The following is a 23,121-nucleotide window of genomic DNA, read 5'->3' as shown; positions in this document are numbered from 1 at the left end:
AAACTTGAAACCACTGATCATGACAATTTAGCCCACTGTGAGTGCAGTTATGTGAGGTTCTATGTTTTGTTGGAGGTGCTTCTTGGTCAGTTTAGCTCAGGAAATGCCGCCCTCATCAATCTGCCTACATAGGCAGCCACCTAATCCTACCTAATGGAGGGGGCTCAGACTGGCCTTTGCCTGGGGCCTCCAAATCACTAAGACCGCCCCTGGAAGCTAGACATTTAGATAATATGAGAGAGAGAGAGAGAGAGAGAGAGAGAGAGAGAGAGAGAGAGAGAGAGAGAGAGAGAGAGAGAGAGAGAGAGAGAGAGAGAGAGAGAGAGAGAGAGAGAGAGAGAGAGAGAGAGAGAGAGAGAGAGAGAGAGAGAGAGAGAGAGAGAGAGAGAGAGAGAGAGAGAGAATATGTTAGAACTTAGACTTTATCAGGACAAGCCTCACTGCCCAAGGGATAAAGTGATCGCAGAAACACACACGAATATGAACACATGTACAGTAGTAGTAGGCTGTATGCCCAAAGACTTAAACATGCACACCAGTGGAGGCTCCTCGGCGGAGGAATGGGAGGACCATCCTACTCAGTGAATTTCTTACAAATAAAAATAATGAAACATTAAAAGAGTTCTTATTTTTAGATATAACTATACTAAATACACTGAGTGTACAAAATATTAAGCACACCTGCTCTCTCCATGACATAGTCTGACCAGATGAATCCAGGTGAAAGCTATGATCCCTTATTGATGTCACTTGTTAAAACTGCATTGTTGGTTAAGGGCTTGTAAGCAAGCATTTCACTGTAAGATCTACACCTGTTGTATTCGGCGCATGTGACAAATACAATTTGATTTGATTTGATTAGTTAAATCAACTTCAATCAGTGTAGATGAAGGAGAGGAGAAAAGTTAACGAAAGATGTTTAATCCTTGAGACAATTGAGACATGGATTGTGTATATGTGCCATTCAAAGGGTGAATGGGCAAGACAAAATATTTAAGTGCCTTTGAACGTGGTATGGTAGGTGCCAGGTGCACCAGTTTGTGTCAAGAACCGCAATGCTGCTGGGTTTTTCATGCTCAACAGTTTCGCGTGTGTATCAAGAATGGTCCACCACCCAAAGGACATCCAGCCAACTTGACACAACTGTGGGAAGCATTGGAGTTAACATGGGCCAGCATAGCTGTGGAACGCTTTCAACACCTTGTAGAGTCCATGCCCTGACAAACTACATTCCCGGAAAGGTATGAATCAAGTAAGTTTTGACTTTTTATTGACACTCTAAAATCTCTTAGAAGGTTTAGATGATAGCATGGACACAATCATTAGTTTAAAAAAAGTGGTACGACTTTTCTGGACCCCTTATCCCAGGGGCTAAAGGTCCCGACGCTTCTGAGCATGTGCGGGATTCTCTGCTTACTCACAGTCTCTGCTCTACTCGTAGAGAACAAGCTACTCTGAATGGCGATTGGTGCTTGTTCAATAAAGTTAGATCAAAGCTGAATCAATGTCTGCAACATCACATTATGATAGTATTGTACATAACAGAATAGAATATAATAGCATAGTGTAACGTTACTGTAAGACAACTACTGCATTTCTTATGAGATTTTTAGATTGTGCGAATGGTCACTTTTTTTTTTTTTTCATGCGGCCACAAATCAACAGTGCGCGCCACTAGGCAAAATGTAGGCTACAGTTTTTATTAACGCCATCTCCTCCAAATTTGCGCACCGCACATACCTGTATGAAAAATGTATGCACTCACTAACTGTAAGTCGCTCTGGATAAGAGCGTCTGCTAAATGACTAAAATGTAAATGTAAATGTAAATTGAGGCTGTTCTGAGGTGGGTGCAAGTCAATATTAGGATGGTGTTCTTAATGTTTGGTATACTCAGTATATATTCACGTCACCAAATAACTGATTAAAACACACTGTTTTGAAATGAAGGTCTACAGTAGCCTCAACAGCTCTCTCTTCGGTAGCACCATGGTGTAGCCGGAGGACAGCTATTTTCCGTCCTCCTCTGGGTACATTAACTTCAATACAAATCCTAGGAGGCTCATGGTTCTCTCCCCCTTCCATAGACTTACACAGTAATTATGACAACTTCCAGAGGACATCCTCCAACCTATCAGAGCACTTGCAGCCTGAATGAACTGACATGTTGCCCACCCAAACAAAAGATCAGAGAATGAATCTAGTACTGAAAGCATAAGCTACAGATAGCTACCACTTCAGTGCATAAAATGTGGTGAGTAGTTCACTCAGAGAGAGAGAAAGACAATAGTTGAACAGTTTTGAACAAATTAATTTCTTCATAAATTCAGGAGAAGCAGCAGAGATCACATTAACTTATTTAGCTAGCTAATGCAGCTAGCTAATTTTGCCTACTCAAACACCTGGCTCAAACAGAGAGGAATGCTATTTATGTTAGCTACTTGGCTAAGGCTATCCAACACTGAACATCTTCCAAGTCAAGGTAAGCTTTCGGTTTTATTATTTTATTGCCACTGGGGCCCGCGCCGGTGTAACTGCTAAACTGCTTGCTGTACACTGTACTCCGTGATTGTAGCGGGTTTACTAACACGTTAGTTCTAGTAGCTATGTTGACTATGATGTTAGCTAATATGGTGACATTGAAAACAATGTAGGCTGTGTGTAGCAGTTAGCAGTTAGCAGTTATGGTATGAACGTTTTGCCTGGTCACAGACAGCTATTGTGTTGTGCACTGAAGTCCACAGCAGAAGGAATTGTACAACGTGCAAAGTGATGATGCTGTTTGTATGTGGCTGCTATGAAAGTGAACTGTGTGTGCGGTGATCAGGGGTGTATTCATTCCGCTGATTCTGTTGAAAAACAATTTCTTAAACTGAAGCAAACAGAACGAAATGGGGATATACCTACCTGAATTTGTCCAATAGAAACTCTTGTTTGCAAATGTTTGGACTATTTATTACACCATAGATCAGCTAGATGCATGCAAGAGTGTGCAAGGCGGTATTGAATGCGTCACTGTCTGTCACCTTGATTACTCCAATTTGTCTCTGGAACCTGTGCACCTACATTATAAACTTTCATTAGTAGGCTAGGTTGTAGCAACCTCATGAGGGGTAGGCTATAGGGAAGATTCATGTTGTAGCCTAAACCTATCGATGTTACATTGAGCTGGGTGAATGGAATATGAATGACCTTCATCCAATATTCTGTAATAGAAATAAGGCCATGCTCATAAAAACAATCGTCCTACCTAATCTTAAATGGCACCGACCGCAACTGGTGCACACACACACACACACACACACAAACGTACACAAAAGGCAATGTAAAACTGACTATCCTACCGATCCTTGACTTCGGCGATGTCATTTACAAAATAGCCTCCAACACTCTACTCAGCAAATTGGATGTAGTCTATCACAGTGCCATCCGTTTTGTCTCCAAAGCCCCATATACTACCCACCACTGTGACCTGTACGCTCTTGTTGGCTGGTCCTCACTACATATTCGTCGCCAAACCCACTGGCTCCAGGCCATCTATAAATCACTGCTAGGCAAATCCCCGCCGTATCTTAGCTCATTGGTCACCATAGCAACACCCACCTGTAGTATGCGCTCCAGCAGGTATATCTCACTGGTCATCCCCAAAGCCAACACCTCCTTTGGCCGCCATTCCTTTCAGTTCTCTGATGCCAATGACTGGAACAAATTGCAAAAATCTCTGAAGCTGGAGACACTTATCTCCCTCACTAACTTTAAGCATCAGTTGTCAGAGCACCTTACCGATCACTGCACCTGTACACAGCCCATCTGAAATTAGCCCGCCCAACTACCTCATCCCTATATTGTTATTTATTTTGCTCATTTGTACCCCAGTATCTCTATTTGCACATCATCTCTTGCACATCTATCATTCCAGTGTTAATACTAATTGTAATTATTTTGCACTATAGCCTATTTATTGCCTTACCTCCATAACTTGCTACATTTGCACACACTGTATATATATATATATATATTTATTTTTTTCTGTTGTATTTTTGATTTTGTTTTGTTTTACCCATATGTAACTCTGTGTTGGCTTACCTGGTTAAATAAAGGTGAAATAAAAAATTATTTAAAAAAAAAAAGGTAGTTATTGGAGAGAGAAAAATACGATTCTGCTGCGCCCTAGTGGTGAAATGTAAACCTATTACTGTAACTATCCTGGAGCATCCAAAAGGTCATTTAGAGCAGAGTAAAATTGGCTTCTTATTATCAGCAGATGATTTCTGGTTTATCTGCACCATATAGCTCCTGCATTCAAACATTTTATAGAGCTGAACTTCGCAGGAACTTTTCTCTACATAGAAGATGTAGTCGACGCAGATGTAGCTCAAGAGCCTAAATCAATTTTGTCTAAGAAAATGAAAAGCTGACAACGACCATTACACGTCATTTAAGTGAGTCATAAATGCAGAAGAGCGAAAATTGGGTAAGACACTGCAGGAGGACAGAACTTACTGTATAGGAGAGCACACTGTGGGGGAGAGAGAAACGTGTGTTCAGTTGCCTGTGTAGCAGAGTCTGTGCGTGCATGTAGTGTTCGTGTGTGAGTCCGCACGAGAGAGCGAGAGACAGAGAGAACCGTTTTTGGTGTGGCTTGAGGTAGAGCGCGCGTGAGTAATAAGAAAGTCAGGGCGGGAAAACACTCGGGATTCCGTAAAAGTCGATTTCAGACTGGTGTATTTCAAGTTGCAGATGCCGACAGATGCTCTCAAAGACAGTATCAATATCGAGGAAACACTGGTGAAGGTAGGCAAGGATGTTTAAAGACAATGTGCTGGGCAGCCACCATGTACCTTTTTAACAGTTTATATCGATGCAAATATGTAATTACCTAACGTTTGCCTCACAACACATCTGTCAAGAATGTATATCGTCTGCATGCGGAGTGACAAGACGCGGGAAGTGCTGATGACATAAATGAAGGGTTCTAATTGATTTTTTTTTCTTTGAGCTTCAAATGTCACTGACATCAAATGTTTCATGGGCAGGAGACCATTCAGTTATTAAGGGTTCTCTGCATTTCTTTGTGTGTGTGTGTGTGTGTGTGTGAGAGCTTGTGTGTGTGTGTGTGTGTGTGTGTGTGTGAGCCTGTGTGTGAGCTTGTGTGCTTGTGTGAGAGAGAAAAAGACAGACATAAATAGAGAGATGAAGCTAGAAATGGAGATGGATAGATATAGAGGGGGAGAGAGAGAGGCAGAAACAATAGAGATGTTAATAATGAGGGTGATAGAGACAGAGTGAGATAATGTAATATATGTGACTAGGGCTTTCTATTTCAGATCACACTAAAAGTTATGACATGTCAGGCACAGAGTGACTAGCCCACAGTCTATTACAGTCAAATTGGTGTCAAGTCTTCCTGGAGACAGATGAGGCTGAGGTAGTATATAAGGTAGCGCAGCATTGCACATGGATGCCACATCACCATCCCTGCTATCTAGACAATTGTCGACTTATGTGTGTATGGTAAGCTGCTACTGAGTGTGGAATACTGATGGAAATGTGAACTCAAAGTCAGAGCCTGGTTGGTCCATGTTATATGGGAATTTATAAACTGGGTGGTTTGAGCCCTGAATGCTGATTGGCTGAAAGCCATGTTATATCAGACCGTATACAACGGGTATGACAAACAATTACTTTTTGCTGTTCTAGGTATGTTGGTAACCAGTTTATAATAGCATTAAGACACTCCACGTTGTGTTGTGCATAAGAACAGCCCTTAGCCGTGGTACAGTATATTGGTCATATACCACACCTTCTCGGGCCTTATTGCTTAAATATTGTGTATATTTATTTATTTGTCTCTCTTTTAGTGTGACAGTATGACACTGTCCAGTGCCCCGCCTTTACGCAGAGGAAGTACCCCTCTGCCAATCAAACACCAGCTCAGACGGGAGGAAGCAGTCCATGATGATTGTGATTGGACATCAGGGTTGGCTGGACCTTCTCCTCCTCCAATCAGTTTCAGCCCGGCGAAGGATGAGACCATCACCTCAGCGGTAGAGGGGGGACCCTCCTCTGAAGGGCCCTTTCGAATTGCCCTGCTGGGGCAGAATGGGGTGGGCAAGTCATGCCTTGCTATAGCCTTGGCTGGGGATTTGGATAGAACTGCATCTGTGGATTCTGAAGGTACATTGGTGTTTGGATGTTGACAAAAATATATGAACTAAATATCTGCTCGTGACCCGTCTAGTTTTCCCTCAGACTGAGCACTGTTTCTACAAAAATTGGTCTATGATACTAACAGGTCAAATATGTGCCGTGCAAAACACCCCAGCATTGTGTATGTCATTTTTTTTAAAAAGCTGAAAACCTTCTTTCCCCCATCTCCCACCTGAGACTTGCCTGATATGTCTCTCTCTCCCTCAGGGGAGGGCTATGTGCACACTGTTACCGTGGATGACGAGGACTGCACCATCCTTATCTACGACAACTGGAGGCAGGTGAGCCAAACAGCACATCTGTGGTCCCACTCTACCCCAGCCTTCTCTCTCCCACTCCTTTATCCTCTGTCTTCCCTCATGGACTAACTCTTAATGTGGCGGTTTCAGTGTGGAAATATGACATTCCCCTGTGGGACTCTGTGATTGACTGGCTTGGAAGCTTATTATCATGTTATTTTCCACAGGTTTACCTCTGTTGCCCTGGGTACTCTTCAAACGTGTTCATAGATGTGTGAGGGCGGGAGCTGCTCACTGAGCAAATGTACAGTGCTGGGGACATATTCTCCTTCATATTCTCCTTCTGCTGTTTCAGCTTTCTTTTATTGTGATTCTGTTGATCTAATTGCATGTCACGAGGGTCTATGTCGTCCAAGTATGACCAAGGCGCAGCGTGTCCAAGAAACATGACTTTATTAATTCACAAGTCTGGAACAAAACAACAAAACACGACCGATACGTGAAGTCCTCTGCAACACTGACAGAACTAAGAACAAAAACCCACAATTCCCACAGGAAAACATTCAGAATAAATATGGCTCCCAATCAGAGATAACGAGCCGACAGCTGACACTCGTTACCTCCGATTGGGAGTCATAGACCAAACCTAGAAATACAACCAACAGAAAGGCAAACCTAGAAATACAAAACCAAAACCCAACAAAACAAAATACACCCTGGCTCAAATACAAAAGTCCCAGAGCCAGAGTGTCACAGTACCCCCCCCTAAAGGTGCGCACTCCGGGCGCACCAGCATACAGTCTAGGGGAGGGTCTGGGTGGGCGTCTGTCCACGGTGGCGGTTCTGGCCCTGGTCGTGGTCCCCACCCCACCTTAGTCACTATCCGCTTCCGTAGCCTCCTCCACATGACCACCCCCCAACTAAACCCCACTGGATTAAGGGGCGGCACCGGACTAAAGGGCAGCACCGGACTAAGGGGCAGCACCGGACTAAGGGGCAGTACCGGACTAAGGGGCAGCACCAGGATAAGGGGCAGCACCGGGCTAAGGGACAGCACCGGACTCAATGGCGGATCCTGGCTGGCTGGCTCTGGCGGGTCCTGGCTGGACGGCTCTGGCGGATCCTGGCTGGACGGCTCATGGCTGGCTGAAGGATCTGGCTGCTCATGGCTGGCCGACGGATCTGGCTGCTCATGGCTGGCCGACGGATCTGGCTGCTCATGGCTGGCTGAAGGATCTGGCTGCTCATGGCAGGCTGACGGATCTGGCTGCTCATGGCTGGCTGACGGATCTGGCTGCTCATGGCTGGCTGACGGATCTGGCTGCTCATGGCTGGCCGACGGATCTGGCTGCTCATGGCTGGCCGACGGATCTGGCTGCTCATGGCTGGCTGACGGATCTGGCTGCTCATGGCTGGCCGACGGATCTGGCTGCTCATGGCTGGCCGACGGATCTGGCTGCTCATGGCTGGCCGACGGATCTGGCTGCTCATGGCTGGCTGAAGGCTCTGGCTGATCCTGTCTGGCGGAAGGCTCTGGCTGATCCTGTCTGGCGGAAGGCTCTGGCTGATCCTGTCTGGCGGAAGGCTCTAGCGGCTCCGGTCTGGCGGACGGCTCTGAAGGCTCATGGCAGACGGGCGGCTTAAGCGCCTTTGGGCAGACGGGCAGTTCAGGCCCCGTTGGGCAGACGGCAGACTCTGGCCGTCTGAGGCGCACCGTAGGCCTGGTGCGTGGTGCCGGAACTGGAGGTACCGGGCTGAGGACACGCATCTCAGGGCTAGTGCGGGGAGAAGCAACAGGGTATGCTGGACCCTGGGAACGCACATAAAGCCTAGTGCGGGGAGAAGGAACAGGGCATGCTGGACCCTGGGGACGCACATAAGGCCTAGTGCGGAGAGCAGCGACAGGACGCACAGGACTCGGGGAACACACAGGAGGCTTGGTGCGTGGTGTAGGAACAGGCCGGGCTGGGCTGGCGACGCACACCATGAGCCTGGTGCGTGGAGCAGGAACCGGCCGGGCTGGGCTGGCGACGCACCCCGTAGGCTTCGTGCGTGGAGCAGGAACCGGCCGGGCTGGACTGGCGACGCACCCCGTAGGCTTCGTGCGTGGAGCAGGAACCGGCCGGGCTGGGCTGGCGACGCACACCACAGGCGTAGTGCGTAGAGCAGGAACCGGCCAGGCTGGGCTGGCGACGCACATCGTGGACCTGGTGCGTGGAGTAGGAACAGGCCGAGCCGGGCTGGCGACGCACATCGCGGACCTGGTGCGTGGAGTAGGAACAGGCCGGTCCGTACCGGGAACACACACCACTGGCCTTAACTGGGGATCAGGAACGGGCCGGACCAGACTGGTAACACACCTCAGTCTCTCACGCCGTGCCACAACAACTTCCCTCCCTCTACTCGCCAATGGCTCCCGTAATCCGAAAGCCTTCTCTCCACATCTCCCTGTGGCAGCCTCCTGCTGCCCAGCCGCCCAAGCCATGTGCCCCCCCAAAAAAAATATTTGGGGTTGCCTCTCATCCTTCCGACGATGGCCCTGCCGACGCCGTTGCTCCTCTCTCCGTCGCCTCTCCACTGTCTCGCTCCATGGACGGCGATCCATCCCATCCAGGATTTCCTCCCAAGTCCATGACCCTTTTCCGTCCAATATCTCCTCCCATGTCCATGAATCCTTAGGAGCAGGGTCCTGTTGCCGCTTGACACGCTGCTTGGTCCTATGATGGTGGGTTTTTCTGTCACGGTCGTCTATGTCGTCTAAGTATGACCAAGGCGCAGCGTGTCCAAGAAACATGACTTTATTAATTCACAAGTCTGGAACAAAACAACAAAACACGACCGATACGTGAAGTCCTCTGCAACACTGACAGAACTAAGAACAAAAACCCACAATTCCCACAGGAAAACATTCAGAATAAATATGGCTCCCAATCAGAGATAACGAGCCGACAGCTGACACTCGTTACCTCCGATTGGGAGTCATAGACCAAACCTAGAAATACAACCAACAGAAAGGCAAACCTAGAAATACAAAACCAAAACCCAACAAAACAAAATACACCCTGGCTCAAATACAAAAGTCCCAGAGCCAGAGTGTCACATTGCATCACTGACGTCGTTCTCTTGTTGTCTTGTAGGAGAGACCAAGATATGTTGGTGATGCTGCTCTGTCTATTCTGTTCAGTAGAATTTGAGTTAGCCTTTTGATGCAGTCCAGTCTTAAGAGTGGAATCTTAAATTCAGATTTTAGAATTCTAATTTAGCATTGCTCACTCAGTGTCCCTGAAGCATTGTCAGTGACTTATGAAGGATTCACTTAAAGGGCATCCAGTGTGTGTGTGTGTGTGTGTGTGTGTGTGATTGTGTTCTCTGCGTGTGTCATCAGTAACTGACGTGGTTCCCAGTTGGTGTGGTATGGTAATTTGTCTCTAGGCAGCGGGGAATCATAGAATGAAAGAGCACAGGGCTCCACTCTCACTCTTGATTGCTGCAGGCAACTTTCACTGCATACCACCAGAACAATATGCAATCATGTGTTTGAAATGTTGAAAAAATACAATCACACAGTCTTGGATATGAGTCATTGGTCTGTCTGTCATAGAGCACTCATCATGCCAGAGTTATAAGGGACAGTTCAAATGTATTGGGGGGGTGGGCTGGTCCAACTCAAGGTGTCATAAAAAAAGATGTTCAACATTTTGATGCCATATTTATAATTATATAAATATAAGCAACACATTTTCCACCAACAGGTTTCTGTGCCAATGCACTACACAACCAATAAACAAAGCATACCGACTTCGGGCACTTCAATATCATGGTTTGCATTTTCAACACCACAGTAAATAGACTACGTCAATCTGGACAAACAGAAAATACGTCCCTCCCTACCCAGTATTGAAGGCTTGGCTTGACAATCTCCGAACGTCATTCAACTTTTTGGTGTTTCGTAATAGACGTCTCTTTCCAGTCATCAAATGGTCGCTGCACAGTTTGGATTGATAGATTTTATTTGTCAGTCAAAATAATACATATATACACACAGCACAAAGATTTTTAAAAGTGACCGGGATTGCACAATAAAGTCAGGGACTTATTTCCAGTATGGTCCATATCTTTTACATAAATACATATTAAATTACATATAAAGTATACAAACACATTACAGAGATACAGAAAAAAAAGGTTATACTGTTCACACATTAGCCAGCTTTTGACATTCTTTTAAAAAGTCGTTATGGTTGATATGGCTTTGAGTTGCTGTGGTAGTTTGTTCCACTCAACAGCGCAGGTATATAAAAATGTGTTCTTACCAGATAGACTCATATATTTAAAACAGTGAATATTAGTGTCTCTGGCTCTGGTATTATGCTGGTGGACATCTCTAACAAATGAAAAATTGTTGGATAGGTACCTGGGGACTTAGGCCGTGGACCAGACCAAGCCTAGCTGCATAAAATGCTCAACCTCCAGATGAGTATGAGGGGGGAGTTTAAGTAAAGTTCTTACAAGCTTGTTTTGGCTGGTCTGTAGCTTATTATTTAGATGTTTTGGGCTGCTGGTGGACCATGATGTGCAGGCATAATCAAAGTGACATTGGACTAGCGCACTTTCCAGAGTCTTTAGGGTGTCTATCAGTGGAGGCTCCTCAGAGGAGGAAGGGGAGGACCATCCTCAGTGAATTTCTTAAAAATAAAAATGTTGAAACATTAAAAAAGTTATCCTTTTTAGATAAAACAATACTAAATATATTCACCTTACCAAATAATTGATTAAAACACACTGTTTTCCAATGTAGGTCTACAGTAGCCTCAGCAGCACTCTGTAGGGTAGGACTATGGTATAGGCAGAGGACAGCTAGCTTATGTCCTCCTCTGGGTACATTGACTTCAATACAAAACCTAGGAGGCTCATGGTTCTCACCCCCTTCCACAGATTTACACAGTAATTATGACAACTTCTGGAGGACGCATGAACTGACATGTTGTCCACCCAATCAAAGAATCAGAGAATGAATCTAATACTGAAAGCATAAGCTACAGCTAGCTAGCACAATAGTGCATAAAATGTGGTAGTTGAATCAAAGAGAGAGAAAGACAATAGTTGAACAGTTTTGAACAAATTAATTTCTTCCAAAATTAAGGAGAAGCAAGAGAGAGAGGGAGAGAGAGAGAAAGATAGCTATATTTCGTTGTATATTTATTTCCACTTTCACTTTCACTTACTTAGCTAGTGTCAAATGCAGCTAGCTAGTTTTGCATACTCAAACACCCGGCTCAAACAGAGAGGGATGCTATGTCAGATAGCTTGTTATGGCTATCCAACACTGGAACTCTTCCATAAACTTTTGGCTTTATTAATTTATTGCCACCGGGGCCCGCCGATGTAACTGCTAAACGGATTTCTGATGACTAAACTGTACTGCATTATTGTAGCGGGTTTACTAACGCCTTAGTTCTAGTAGCTATGCCTATGTTGACTATGACGTGACAATGATGTAGGCTGTGTGTAGCAGTTAGCAGTCATGATATGAAGGTTTGGCTTGGAAAGTTTTTTTTGCCTGGTCACAGACAGCTGATGTGTTCTGCACTGAAGTCCACAAGCAAAGGAAAAAGGTGAGAGGAGGAGAGGGCATAGATAGATGCGAGATGGAATTATACACTGCTCAAAAAAATAAAGGGAACACTTAAACAACACAATGTAACTCCAAGTCAATCACACTTCTGTGAAATCAAACTGTCCACTTAGGAAGCAACACTGATTGACAATAAATGTCACATGCTGTTGTGCAAATGGAATAGACAACAGGTGGAAATTATAGGCAATTAGCAAGACACCCCCAATAAAGAAGTGGTTCTTCAGGTGGTGACCACAGACCACTTCTCAGTTCGTATGCTTCCTGGCTGATGTTTTGGTCACTTTTGAATGCTGGCGGTGCTTTCACTCTAGTGGTAGCATGAGACGGAGTCTACAACCCACACAAGTGGCTCAGGTAGTGCAGCTCATCCAGGATGGCACATCAATGCGAGCTGTGGCAAGAAGGTTTGCTGTGTCTGTCAGCATAGTGTCCAGAGCATGGAGGCGCTACCAGGAGACAGGCCAGTACATCAGGAGACGTGGAGAAGGCCGTAGGAGGGCAACAACCCAGCAGCAGGACCGCTACCTCCGCCTTTGTGCAAGGAGGAGCAGGAGGAGCACTGCCAGAGCCCTGCAAAATGACCTCCAGCAGGCCACAAATGTGCATGTGTCTGCTCAAACGGTCAGAAACAGACTCCATGAGGGTGGTATGAGGGCCCGACGTCCACAGGTGGGGGTTGTGCTTACAGCCCAACACCGTGCAGGACATTTGGCATTTGCCAGAGAACACCAAGATTGGCAAATTCGCCACTGGCGCCCTGTGCTCTTCACAGATGAAAGCAGGTTCACACTGAGCACGTGACAGACGTGACAGAGTCTGGAGACGCCGTGGAGAACGTTCTGCTGCCTGCAACATCCTCCAGCATGACCGGTTTGGCGGTGGGTCAGTCATGGTGTGGGGTGGCATTTCTTTGGGGGGCCGCACAGCCCTCCATGTGCTCGCCAGAGGTAGCCTGACTGCCATTAGGTACCGAGATGAGATCCTCAGACCCCTTGTGAGACCATATGCTGGTGCGGTTGGCCCTGGGTTCCTCCTAATGCAAGACAATGCTAGACCTCATGTGGCTGGAGTGTGTCAGCAGTTCCTGCAAGAGGAAGGCATTGATGCTATGGACTGGCCCGCCCGTTCCCCAGACCTGAATCCAATTGAGCACATCTGGGACATCATGTCTCGCTCCATCCACCAACGCCACGTTGCACCACAGACTGTCCAGGAGTTGGCGGATGCTTTAGTCCAGGTCTGGGAGGAGATCCCTCAGGAGACCATCCGCCACCTCATCAGGAGCATGCCCAGGCGTTGTAGGGAGGTCATACAGTCACGGGGAGGCCACACACACTACTGAGCCTCATTTTGACTTGTTTTAAGGACATTACATCAAAGTTGGATCAGCCTGTAGTGTGGTTTTCCACTTTAATTTTGAGGGTGACTCCAAATCCAGACCTCCATGGGTTGATACATTTGATTTCCATTGATAATTTTTGTGTGATTGTGTTGTCAGCACATTCAACTATGTAAAGAAAAAAAGTATTTAATAAGATTATTTCATTCATTCAGATCTAGGATGTGTTGTTTAAGTGTTCCCTTTATTTTTTTGAGCAGTGTATATACAATGAGCTGTTTGTATGTGCCTGGTATGAAAGTGAACTGTGTTTGAGTGTGATCAGGGGTGTATTCATTGCGCCAATTCTGTTGAAAAACGTTTCTTAAAACGGGGATAAACAACTGAATTTGTTCAATAGAAACTCTCGTTTGCAACTGTTGGACTAATGATTACACCCTAGATCTACTAGATGCAGGCAAGAGTTTGCAAGGCGGTATTGAATGTGTCAATGTCTGTCACCTTGATTACTCAAATTTATCTCGACCTGTACACCTACGTTGTAAACTTTCATTCATAGGCTAGGTTGTAGCAACCTCATGATGGGTACAGAGAAAATTTGAGTATCATGTAGTAGCCTAAACCTATCGATGTTACATTGAGCTGGGTGAATGGAATATGAATGACAGTCGTCTAATATGCTGTAATATAAATAAGGCCATGTACATAAAAATGTTTTACCATCCTCCCTCATCTTAAACGCACTGACCACCACTGGTGTCTATAGCTAGGTTTCCATCCAATTAGTGACAGATTTTCATGTGAATATTCTAAAATCTGCATAAAAATTATATTGGCATTTTCTCATCAGAGTTGTGTTTCCATGAAATGGACTTGTTGTGGATAGAAATCTGTGCGTAAATGTGTAGTGCACATACAAATAACTTTTGCTGTTAAATTCAATGGGTTTCCATCGCGTTTTCAACTCTAGTGCCTACTGATGGTTTTGTCACAAAAAACGTTGTGTAGGTAAAGTGAATGTGCCCACTCTGGGATTGGCACGTGCACTCTAGCCAACAGCTCGCAGATACAGTGCGGGTATAGCCTACATGAGATTAGTATGGACAAAAGTGTGAGTTATTTTTATTTGTCAAATGGCAGCCAAGCATTGATCATCATGTCAGCAGAATAAGACTCTCAATATTTATTGACAGGAGCATCAAGCTCATCGCTGTGCACTTTCACCACCCTGTGAAGTTCATCATAACTTATTTCATCTGTAGCCTAATAAACGGCATGCTTTCCCATGATGTCATTAAATTTTTTATCCAAAGTACTCGCATAAAAAGGTTGGATGGAAACCTGGTTAATGTCAAGCCATTTTGAGGATGCTGGGATTATATTTTGGACGAACGTGCGCATGCCTACAGGAGACTTGAAGTAGCTTAATCAGATTAAAACATTGTGACTGGTTGTGTTTATGCCACATATAAAAGGTAATACATTAAAAAAGTTGAATGACAAATATTTAGGCTATATTGAAGCGTTAGGTTCTAGGTGCACGAGGACAAGGCGCTCGAATTGGAGAGGAGGCAGAGCCTGCGTTAAGCTTTCCTGAATATCTGGGCCAGCCGGGAGCATATGTAGCCACTTTATTATAGGACGACTTGGGAGAATGATGATCTGCAACAGACAGCGCATTCAGTATCAGAAGTAAAAATACAGCCAGACTGGCCTGCTACTGTGCCTTTCTAGACCTTATAAACTGTCTAGAGTCAACTGATCCAAATGGAATGAAACATTCCAATTACAGGGCTTTTGCACCATTATTCAAATGACATTTTCACTGCAGCCTAGACTAGAATTTTGTACTCAATTAAAGACAATAATGCAATTATTCATTGCATTGTGGTGTTGTAGGCTAGTCTAGGTAGAATAATTGTATTATCGCTAAACAAGATCAATAGGGGCGCTTTTTGAGCTGCGTGTCTCAAGTCTTCAAGTTTAAAGTGAAATGCCTTTCTTGCAAACTCAAAACCCGACAATGCAATAATCAATAGCGATGTATTACTAGAAAAAAAACACTCAAGAAATAAGAATAGGAAATATGAATTGCACAATAAAGTAAGTAAGTAAGCATACTATACAGGAAATATTTTAAAAGTCAGATCCAATACCATATTTACATGTGCAGGGATACTGGAGTGATGGAGGTAGATATGTATAGGGGTAAGGGGACTAGGCAACAGGATATAAGATAAACAGAGTAGCAGCAGCTTGCATGTGAGTGGGTGTGTGGGTGTGTAGTCAGGATACATGTATGTGCATATTATGTGTGAGTGAGCAAATGATGGACTGAGTGTTTGTGTGTGTGTTGGAGTGACAGTGTGTGTGAGTGTGCATAGAGACAAATATTGAAATAAAAGGTCAATAAAGATACAAGATAAAATCAGTCCGCGTAGCTATTTTGTTAGCTATTTATCAGTCGTATTGCTTAGGGATAGAAGTTGTTCAAGAGCCTGTTTGTGTCAGACTTGATGCACCGGTACCTCTTGCTGTGCGGCAGTAGAGAAAATAGTAAATGGCTTGTGTGGTTGGGGTTTTTGACGATTTTCCGGGTCTCCTTTTCACACCGCCTGATATAGAGGTCCTGGATGGCAGGGAGCTCGGCCCCAGTGATGTACAGGGCTGTCCGCACAACCCTCTGTAATGCCATGCCATCGAGGGTGGTGCTATTGCCATACCAAGCAGTGATGCAGCCAGTCAATATGCTCTCAATTGTACAGCTGTACAACCTTTTCAGGATTTGAGGGCCCATGCTAAACTTTTTCAACCTCCTGAGGGGGAAGAGGCACTGTCGCGCCTTCTTCGTGACTGTGCGTGTGTGTTTGGACCATTTTAAGGCTTTAGTGATTTGGACAACGAGGAACTTGAAGCTGTCAACTTGCTCCACTGCCGCCCCGTCGATGTGGATGGGGGCGTGCTCGCCTCCCCCTTTCCTGTAGTCCATGATCAGCTCCTTGGTCTTGCTGACGTTGAGGGAGAGGTTGTTGCTCCGGCACCACACTGCCAGGTCACTGACCTCCTCCCTGTAGGCTGACTCATCGTCACCGGTGATCAGGCATAGCACCATCGTGTCGTCAGCGAACTTGATAATGGTGTTGGAATCGTGCGTGGCCACACAGTTGAGGATGAACAGGGAGTATGGGAGGGGAGTAAGCACACACCCCTGTGGGGCCCCTGAGCACTTCAATGTTATTTCATGCGTAATGATGCGCCTGGCCTCACCGCTGCCTATCAGCTACTCCTATTTGTTCTTGTGGATTCATATTAAAAAAATTAATGCAGCTTTGAATGCTTTTATGTGTGGTATGGTTGCTAGTTAGCCTATTGCAGATCTGGACAAACGATCCACCTACCACTATTGTCACTATGAATGTTGGATAGAGGGCAGGATAGAAAGTTAGACTGGTAGAATATATTGACCTATGGTGTAGTAAAAGCCCCAGACCATTATTCCTCATCCACCAAACTTTACAGTTGGCACTATGCATTCGGGCAGGTAGCGTTTTCCTGACATCCGCCAAACCCAGATTCGTCCGTCAGACTGCCAGATGGTGAAGCGTGATTCATCACTCCAGAGAACGCGTTTCCACTGCTCCAGATCCCAATGGCAGTGTGCTTTACACCACTCCAGCTGACTCTTGGCATTGCACATGGTGATCTTAGGCTTGTGTGCGGCTGCTCGGCCATGGAAAACCAATTCATGAAGTTCCCGACGAACAGTTATTGTGCTGACGTTGCTTCCAGAAGCATTTTGGAACTCAGCAGTGAGTGTTGCAACCAAGGACAGACAATTTTTACGCGCTAGGCACTTCAGCACTCAGCGGTCCCGTTCTGTGAGCTTGTGTGGCCTACCACTTCGTGGCTGAGCTGTTGTTGCTGCTAGATGTTTCCACTTCACAATAAGAGCACTTACAGTTGACTGGGGCAGCTCTAGCAGGGCAGAAATTTGACGAACTGACTTGTTGGAAAGGTGTCACCCTATGACGGTGCCACGTTGAAAGTCACTGAGCTCTTCAGGAAGGTCATTCTACTGCCAATGTTTGTCTAGGGAGATGGCATGGCTGTGTGCTCAATTTTATACACCTGTCAGCAATGGGTGTGGCTGAAACAGGCGAATCCACAAATTTGAAGGGGTGTCCACATACTTTTGTGTATATAGTGTAGATTTGGTTGTTCTATACACAGTCAAGTATGACCTCTCTTATACATAGGAGTGTATTCTCATTGAAATTCATATGACTAAATGGAAGGTAAAGTGGTATGGTTGTGGTGATCTCTCTCCCTCCCTCTATCAGGACCTGTCTGCTCTCCAGTGTGAGGTGTGTGTCCTGGTGTTCTCTGTGACGGACAGGCGCAGTTTCCACCGCACCGCCCAACTCCGCCTCCTCCTCAGGGAGACGCAGCCGCAAACTCCCATCATCCTCGTGGGCAACAAGAGCGACCTAGTCCGTTCACGTGAGGTCAGCACTCAAGGTGAGGCAGCTTGGCCCTCTCTTTGTTACAGGACAGCGATGGAATGATGTACCCCATTGTCTCTGCAACCTTACGATGCTTTGTATAACCTGCAGTGTCCTAGCGCATACCTTTCCCTATAGATTATCTCTCCCTATAGATGCTCTCTCCTCTCATTGCCTTGTTCCTGCCTGCCATCTCCACCCTGTGTGTTGACAGGTTGAGTTCTGTACTGTATATCTGCAGGGTATTGCTGTGGGGGGAGAATTACAGGAATACAGACGGAAAGTGGCACAGTGCTTCAGCTGCAGTGCAGTGTGGGAGTATGGGGGGAGGGAATGTGCATGCTGAGAACTGTGCATGAGATACTGAGAACACACACCCTATTCATCTAGATGTACATATCAACTGAGGATATGGCTGTGTGGTGTGTTCAGAAGACCAGCCTGAGCTCGGCTGTTTGGTCCCCCCAACCTATAACACACATGTAAACAAAACTCTTGCTCTTTCAAACCTTCTCCATTTCACCCCCACCCGTCTCTGTGTGATGTGTTTCTCCAGACTGCAGCTCTTCAGACCTAGCTGTCTCAGAGCCAAGAGCCTTTGTCTTAGTAGGCTTGAGGCAAAGAGCAAGGCATTCTGCTTAATTACTTTTCACAGAAGAAAATAAAATAATTTAACATACCTCTCTTCCTCTGCTGTCAGGGATAATTTCATCTCTAATAAAAAACACAGTTTTAATTAGGACCAATTAGGGCAATTGCTTCTCACCATTTTTCATTGTCTGGCATCTCATTCCCTGTGATCGCTGTCTTGCACTCTATCTTTTATATGCGCTTTTTCCATCTTTTTAATAAATGCTTTCAATGTGTGTGTGTTTGTCCTGGGAACACTAGTCTGTAATGACACAATAAATCCACAGAGGCAGGGATATTGATATTGTAGTGTATCTGAGGTCAACCAGAGAGGAGCTGGGCTGAGTCACAGGACAATGAGAGAATAAGTGGTGCTTCATCATGTAACTAATATGGATGAACCTGTGACACTAGCACATCACTGTGTACCCACCCGAAATGCTCTCATCCAAAATGTGTTTACCACTGACAACTGTGCTTATGGGTGTTTTTCTTTTTCCCTCATCATCGTCATCATCATCTCCCTTTTTCTCCCTGTCTCTCTCAGAGGCCCTTACCAGCGCTTCTCTGTTTGACTGTCTGTATGTGGAGATGTCAGCCTCTCTGGATCACCGCACGGCGGAGCTCTTGGAGTATGCTGTGAGGTTAGCCAGGGGCCTCAACCCGGTGCCCCCAGGGGCCTGTGGGCACGACATGGCTGGCGGCCGGGAGAGCATCACCCACCGTGCTAAGCGTTTCCTCACTAGCCTGGTCCCACGCTACCCCCGTGAGAGGGAACGAGACGGGGGCAAGTTCTTTAGACAGAAGTCCCGGTCCTGCCATGACCTGGGTGCCCTGTGATCAGGGATGATGGCGGGATAGAAGAGGGGTGTCTAGAAAGAGAGCAAGAGGGAAATAAGATGTAAGAAATCGCAAAATAGAGAGGGATCTGAAGAGGTAAATTATGGTTATGAGAAAAGTGAGTGTAAATGTGTGAGTGTAAAAGTGAGTGATGGGAGGAGGATACAGTAGTGGGGGATGACACATGCATAAAGCAGAGAAGAGCAGGAAGAGAGAATGGCATTAAAGAAGTGATGGATGTATCTGGGTTTATTCATGTAGAAATGTTGTACTAGAGAACCATAGATGATAGATAGAAAACCATTCATTAGCTGAACACATGTAAATACAACACAAAGCATCATATTGTAGTGGTGGGACTGATTCTCCACCTCCATTCCGATGTGATTTCAGTGTGGACCAAATAAAATACTTTTAGAAGTCATGAGAAAGGAAGGTGACTCTTTTTATCTGTGTATTTGTCTCTGTGTGTTCTGTTACAGTTGAGAGACTTGATAGTGCAGAAACTTCCCTGAATGCTCTTCGCATTGTAGAAATACAGGAACAGTGGCTTGCAAAAGTATTCACCCCCCTTGGCATTTTTCCTATTTTGTTGCCTTACAACCTGGAATTAAAATGGATTTTTTGGGGGGTTTGTATCATTTGATTTACACAACATGCCTACCACTTTGGGGGGGTGAAACAAACAAGAAATAAGACAAAAAAACAGAAAACTTGAGCGTGCATAACTATTCACCCCCCCAAAGTCAATACTTTGTAGAGCCACCTTTTGTAGCAATTACAGCTGCAAGTCTCTTGGGGTATGTCTATAAGCTTGGCACATCTAGCCACTGGGATTTTTGCCCATTCTTCAAGGCAAAACTGCTCCAGCGCCTTCAAGTTGGATGGGTTCCGCTGGTGTACAGCAATCTTTAAGTCATACCACAGATTCTCAGTTGGATTGAGGTCTGGGCTTTGACTAGGCCATTCCAATACATTTAAATGTTTCCCCTTAAACCACACGAGTGTTGCTTTACCAGTGTGCTTAGGGTCATTGTCCTGCTGGAAGGTGAACCTCCGTCCCAGTCTCAAATCTCTGGAAGACTGAAACAGGTTGCCCTCAAGACTTTCCCTGTATTTAGCGCCATCCATCATTCCTTCAATTCTGACCAGTTTCCCAGTCCCTGCCGATGAAAAACATCCTCACAGCATGATGCTGCCACCACCATGCTTCACTGTGGGGATGGTGTTCTCGGGGTGATGAGAGGTGTTGGGTTTGCGCCAGACATAGCGTTTTCCTTGATGGCCAAAAAACTCAATTTTAGTCTCATCTGACCAGATGTGTTTGCTTATTTTTTTCTTTAAGCAATGGCTTTTTTCTGGCCACTCTTCCGTAAAGCCCAGCTCTGTGGAGTGTACGGCTTAAAGTGGTCCTATGGACAGATACTCCAATCTCCGCTGTGGAGCTTTGCAGCTCCTTCAGGGTTATCTTTGGACTCTTTGTTGCCTCTTTGATAAAATGCCCTCCTTGCCTAGTCCGTGAGTTTTGGTGGGCGGCCCTCTCTTGGCAGGTTTGTTGTGGTGCCATATTCTTTCAATTTTTTAAATAATGGATTTAATGGTGCTCCGTGGGATGTTCAAAGTTTCAGATATTCTTTTATAACCGAACCCTGATCTGTACTTCTCCACAACTTTGTCCCTGACCTGTTTGGAGAGCTCCTTGCTCTTCGTGGTGCCGCTTGCTTGGTGGTGCCCCTTGCTTAGTGGTGTTGCAGACTCTGGGGCCGTTCAGAACAGGTGTATATATACTGAGATCATGTGACAGATCATGTGACACTTAGATTGCACACAGGTGGACTTTATTTAACTACCGGTAATTATGTGACTTCTGAAGGTAATTGGTTGCACCAGATCTTATTTAGGGCTTCATAGCAAAGGGGGTGAATACATATGCACGCACCACTAGTAGAATGTTTTGAAACAAGTTATTTTTTTCATTTTACTTCACCAATTTGGACTATTTTGTGTATGTCCATTACATGAAATCCATTTATTTTTTTTACTGTAAATGCCAGAAAAAAGGAAAGACTTGAGTAAATGAGGGATACAAAGTATATTGAAAGCATTTGCTTCCACACGTGTGGTTCCTGAGTTAATTAAGCGATTAACATCCCATCATGCTTAGGGTTATGTATAGAAATATCCAGTTGCCCATTATTTTTGGCTACCATGGCTAGAAGAAGAGATTTCAGTGACTTTGAAAGAGGGGTCTCAAATGAGCATGGGGCTTTAAATGGTGTGTGTTTGTGTGTGTCTCAGTCACCAGCTCTCAACCCAATTGAACACTTATAGGAGATTCTGGAGCGGCGCCTGAGACAACGTTTTCCACCACCATTAACAAAACTCCAAATTATGGAATTTCTCGTGGTAGAATGGTGTCGCATCCCTCCAGTAGAGTTCCAGACACTTGTAGAATATATGCCAAGTTGCATTGCAGCTGCATTGAAGCTGTTCTAGTGCCCTATTAATACCCTATTAAGACACTTTATGTTGGTGTTTCCTTTATTTTGGCAGTTACCTGTAGGTTTCCAGGACAAGTGCAATAGAGCAGTCAAAGTACCAGCCCTGGTATTACATCGTTTTCATAGTAGTTCAGGTTTTGATGATTTTCATGAGCTCTTCACTTGCTTTTTTGAGTATACAGACGATCTTGTATCCATGGGGATACAGAGAGGGGGTAGAGAAAGGGCCAGAGAGAGAGACAGAGAGAGACTGAACTTAGAGAGGGCATAAGAGAGAAGGGGGGAAGGGATGGAGCCAGGATTTATTGTATTTAGAGTGATCGTTGCCAGGTTACTGTTGTCAAGGAGACCTAGAATCTTTGTGCCATATGCATTTGTGTTCAACATTTTCCCATACAAAATTCAAATAAAATCAAATCAAATTGTATTTGTCACATACACGTGTTTAGCAGATGTTATTGCGGGTGTAGCGAAATGCTTATGCTTCTAGCTCTGACAGTGCAGTAATATCTAACAAGTAATATTTAACAATTTCACAACATATACCCGATACACACAAATCTAAGTAAGGAATGGAATTAAGAATACATATACGGACGAGCAATGACAGAGCGGCATGGACTAAGATACAGTAGAATATTATAAAATACAATATATACACTACCAGTCAAAAGGTTGGACACACCTACTCATTCAAGGGTTTTTCTTTATTTTTACTATTTTTTACATTGTAGAATAATAGTGAAGACATCAAAACTATTAAATAACACATATGGAATCATGCAGTAACCAAAAAAGTGTTAAACAAATCATAATACATTTTATATTTGAGATTCTTTAAATAGCCACCCTTTGCCTTGATGACAGCTTTGCACACTCTTGGCATTCTCTCAACCAGCTTCATGAGGTAGTCACCTGGAATGCATTTCAATTAACAGGTGTGCCTTGTTAAAAGTAAATTTGTGGAATTTCTTTCCTTCTTATTGCGTTTGAGCCAATCAGTTGTGTTGTGACAAGGTAGGGGGGTATACAGAAGATAGCCCTATTTGGTAAAAGACCAAGTCCATATTATGGCAAGAACAGCTCAAATAAGCAAAGAGTAACGACAGTCCATCATTACTTTAAGACATGAAGGTCAGTCAATACAGGAAATTACAAGAACTTTGAACGTTTCTTCAAGTGCAGTCGCAAAAACCATCAAACGCTATGATGAAACTCTGCTC

At 45.0% G+C, this 23,121-nt stretch overlaps 1 protein-coding gene across 1 annotated transcript; it reads left to right on the top strand.

Annotated features, from left to right (window-relative positions):
- Window positions 1-4,739: 4,739 nt before the first annotated feature.
- Window positions 4,740-19,397, top strand: LOC311148498 (GTP-binding protein REM 2-like; the record flags this gene model as incomplete). Its single annotated transcript, XM_084185479.1, has 5 exons — window positions 4,740-4,793; window positions 5,861-6,176; window positions 6,417-6,490; window positions 17,766-17,943; window positions 19,105-19,397. 5 exons carry the CDS (start codon window positions 4,740-4,742, stop codon window positions 19,395-19,397), a joined length of 915 nt encoding a protein of 304 aa, XP_084041605.1.
- Between the last annotated feature and the right edge of the window lie 3,724 nt (window positions 19,398-23,121).

Source organism: Coregonus lavaretus, assembly GCF_964263955.1.
Source record: "Coregonus lavaretus genome assembly, chromosome: 21".
Taxonomy (NCBI): Eukaryota; Metazoa; Chordata; class Actinopteri; order Salmoniformes; family Salmonidae; genus Coregonus; species Coregonus lavaretus.
Note: the sequence above shows the minus strand (reverse complement) of the source record. Positions and strands in the feature narration are given on the sequence as shown.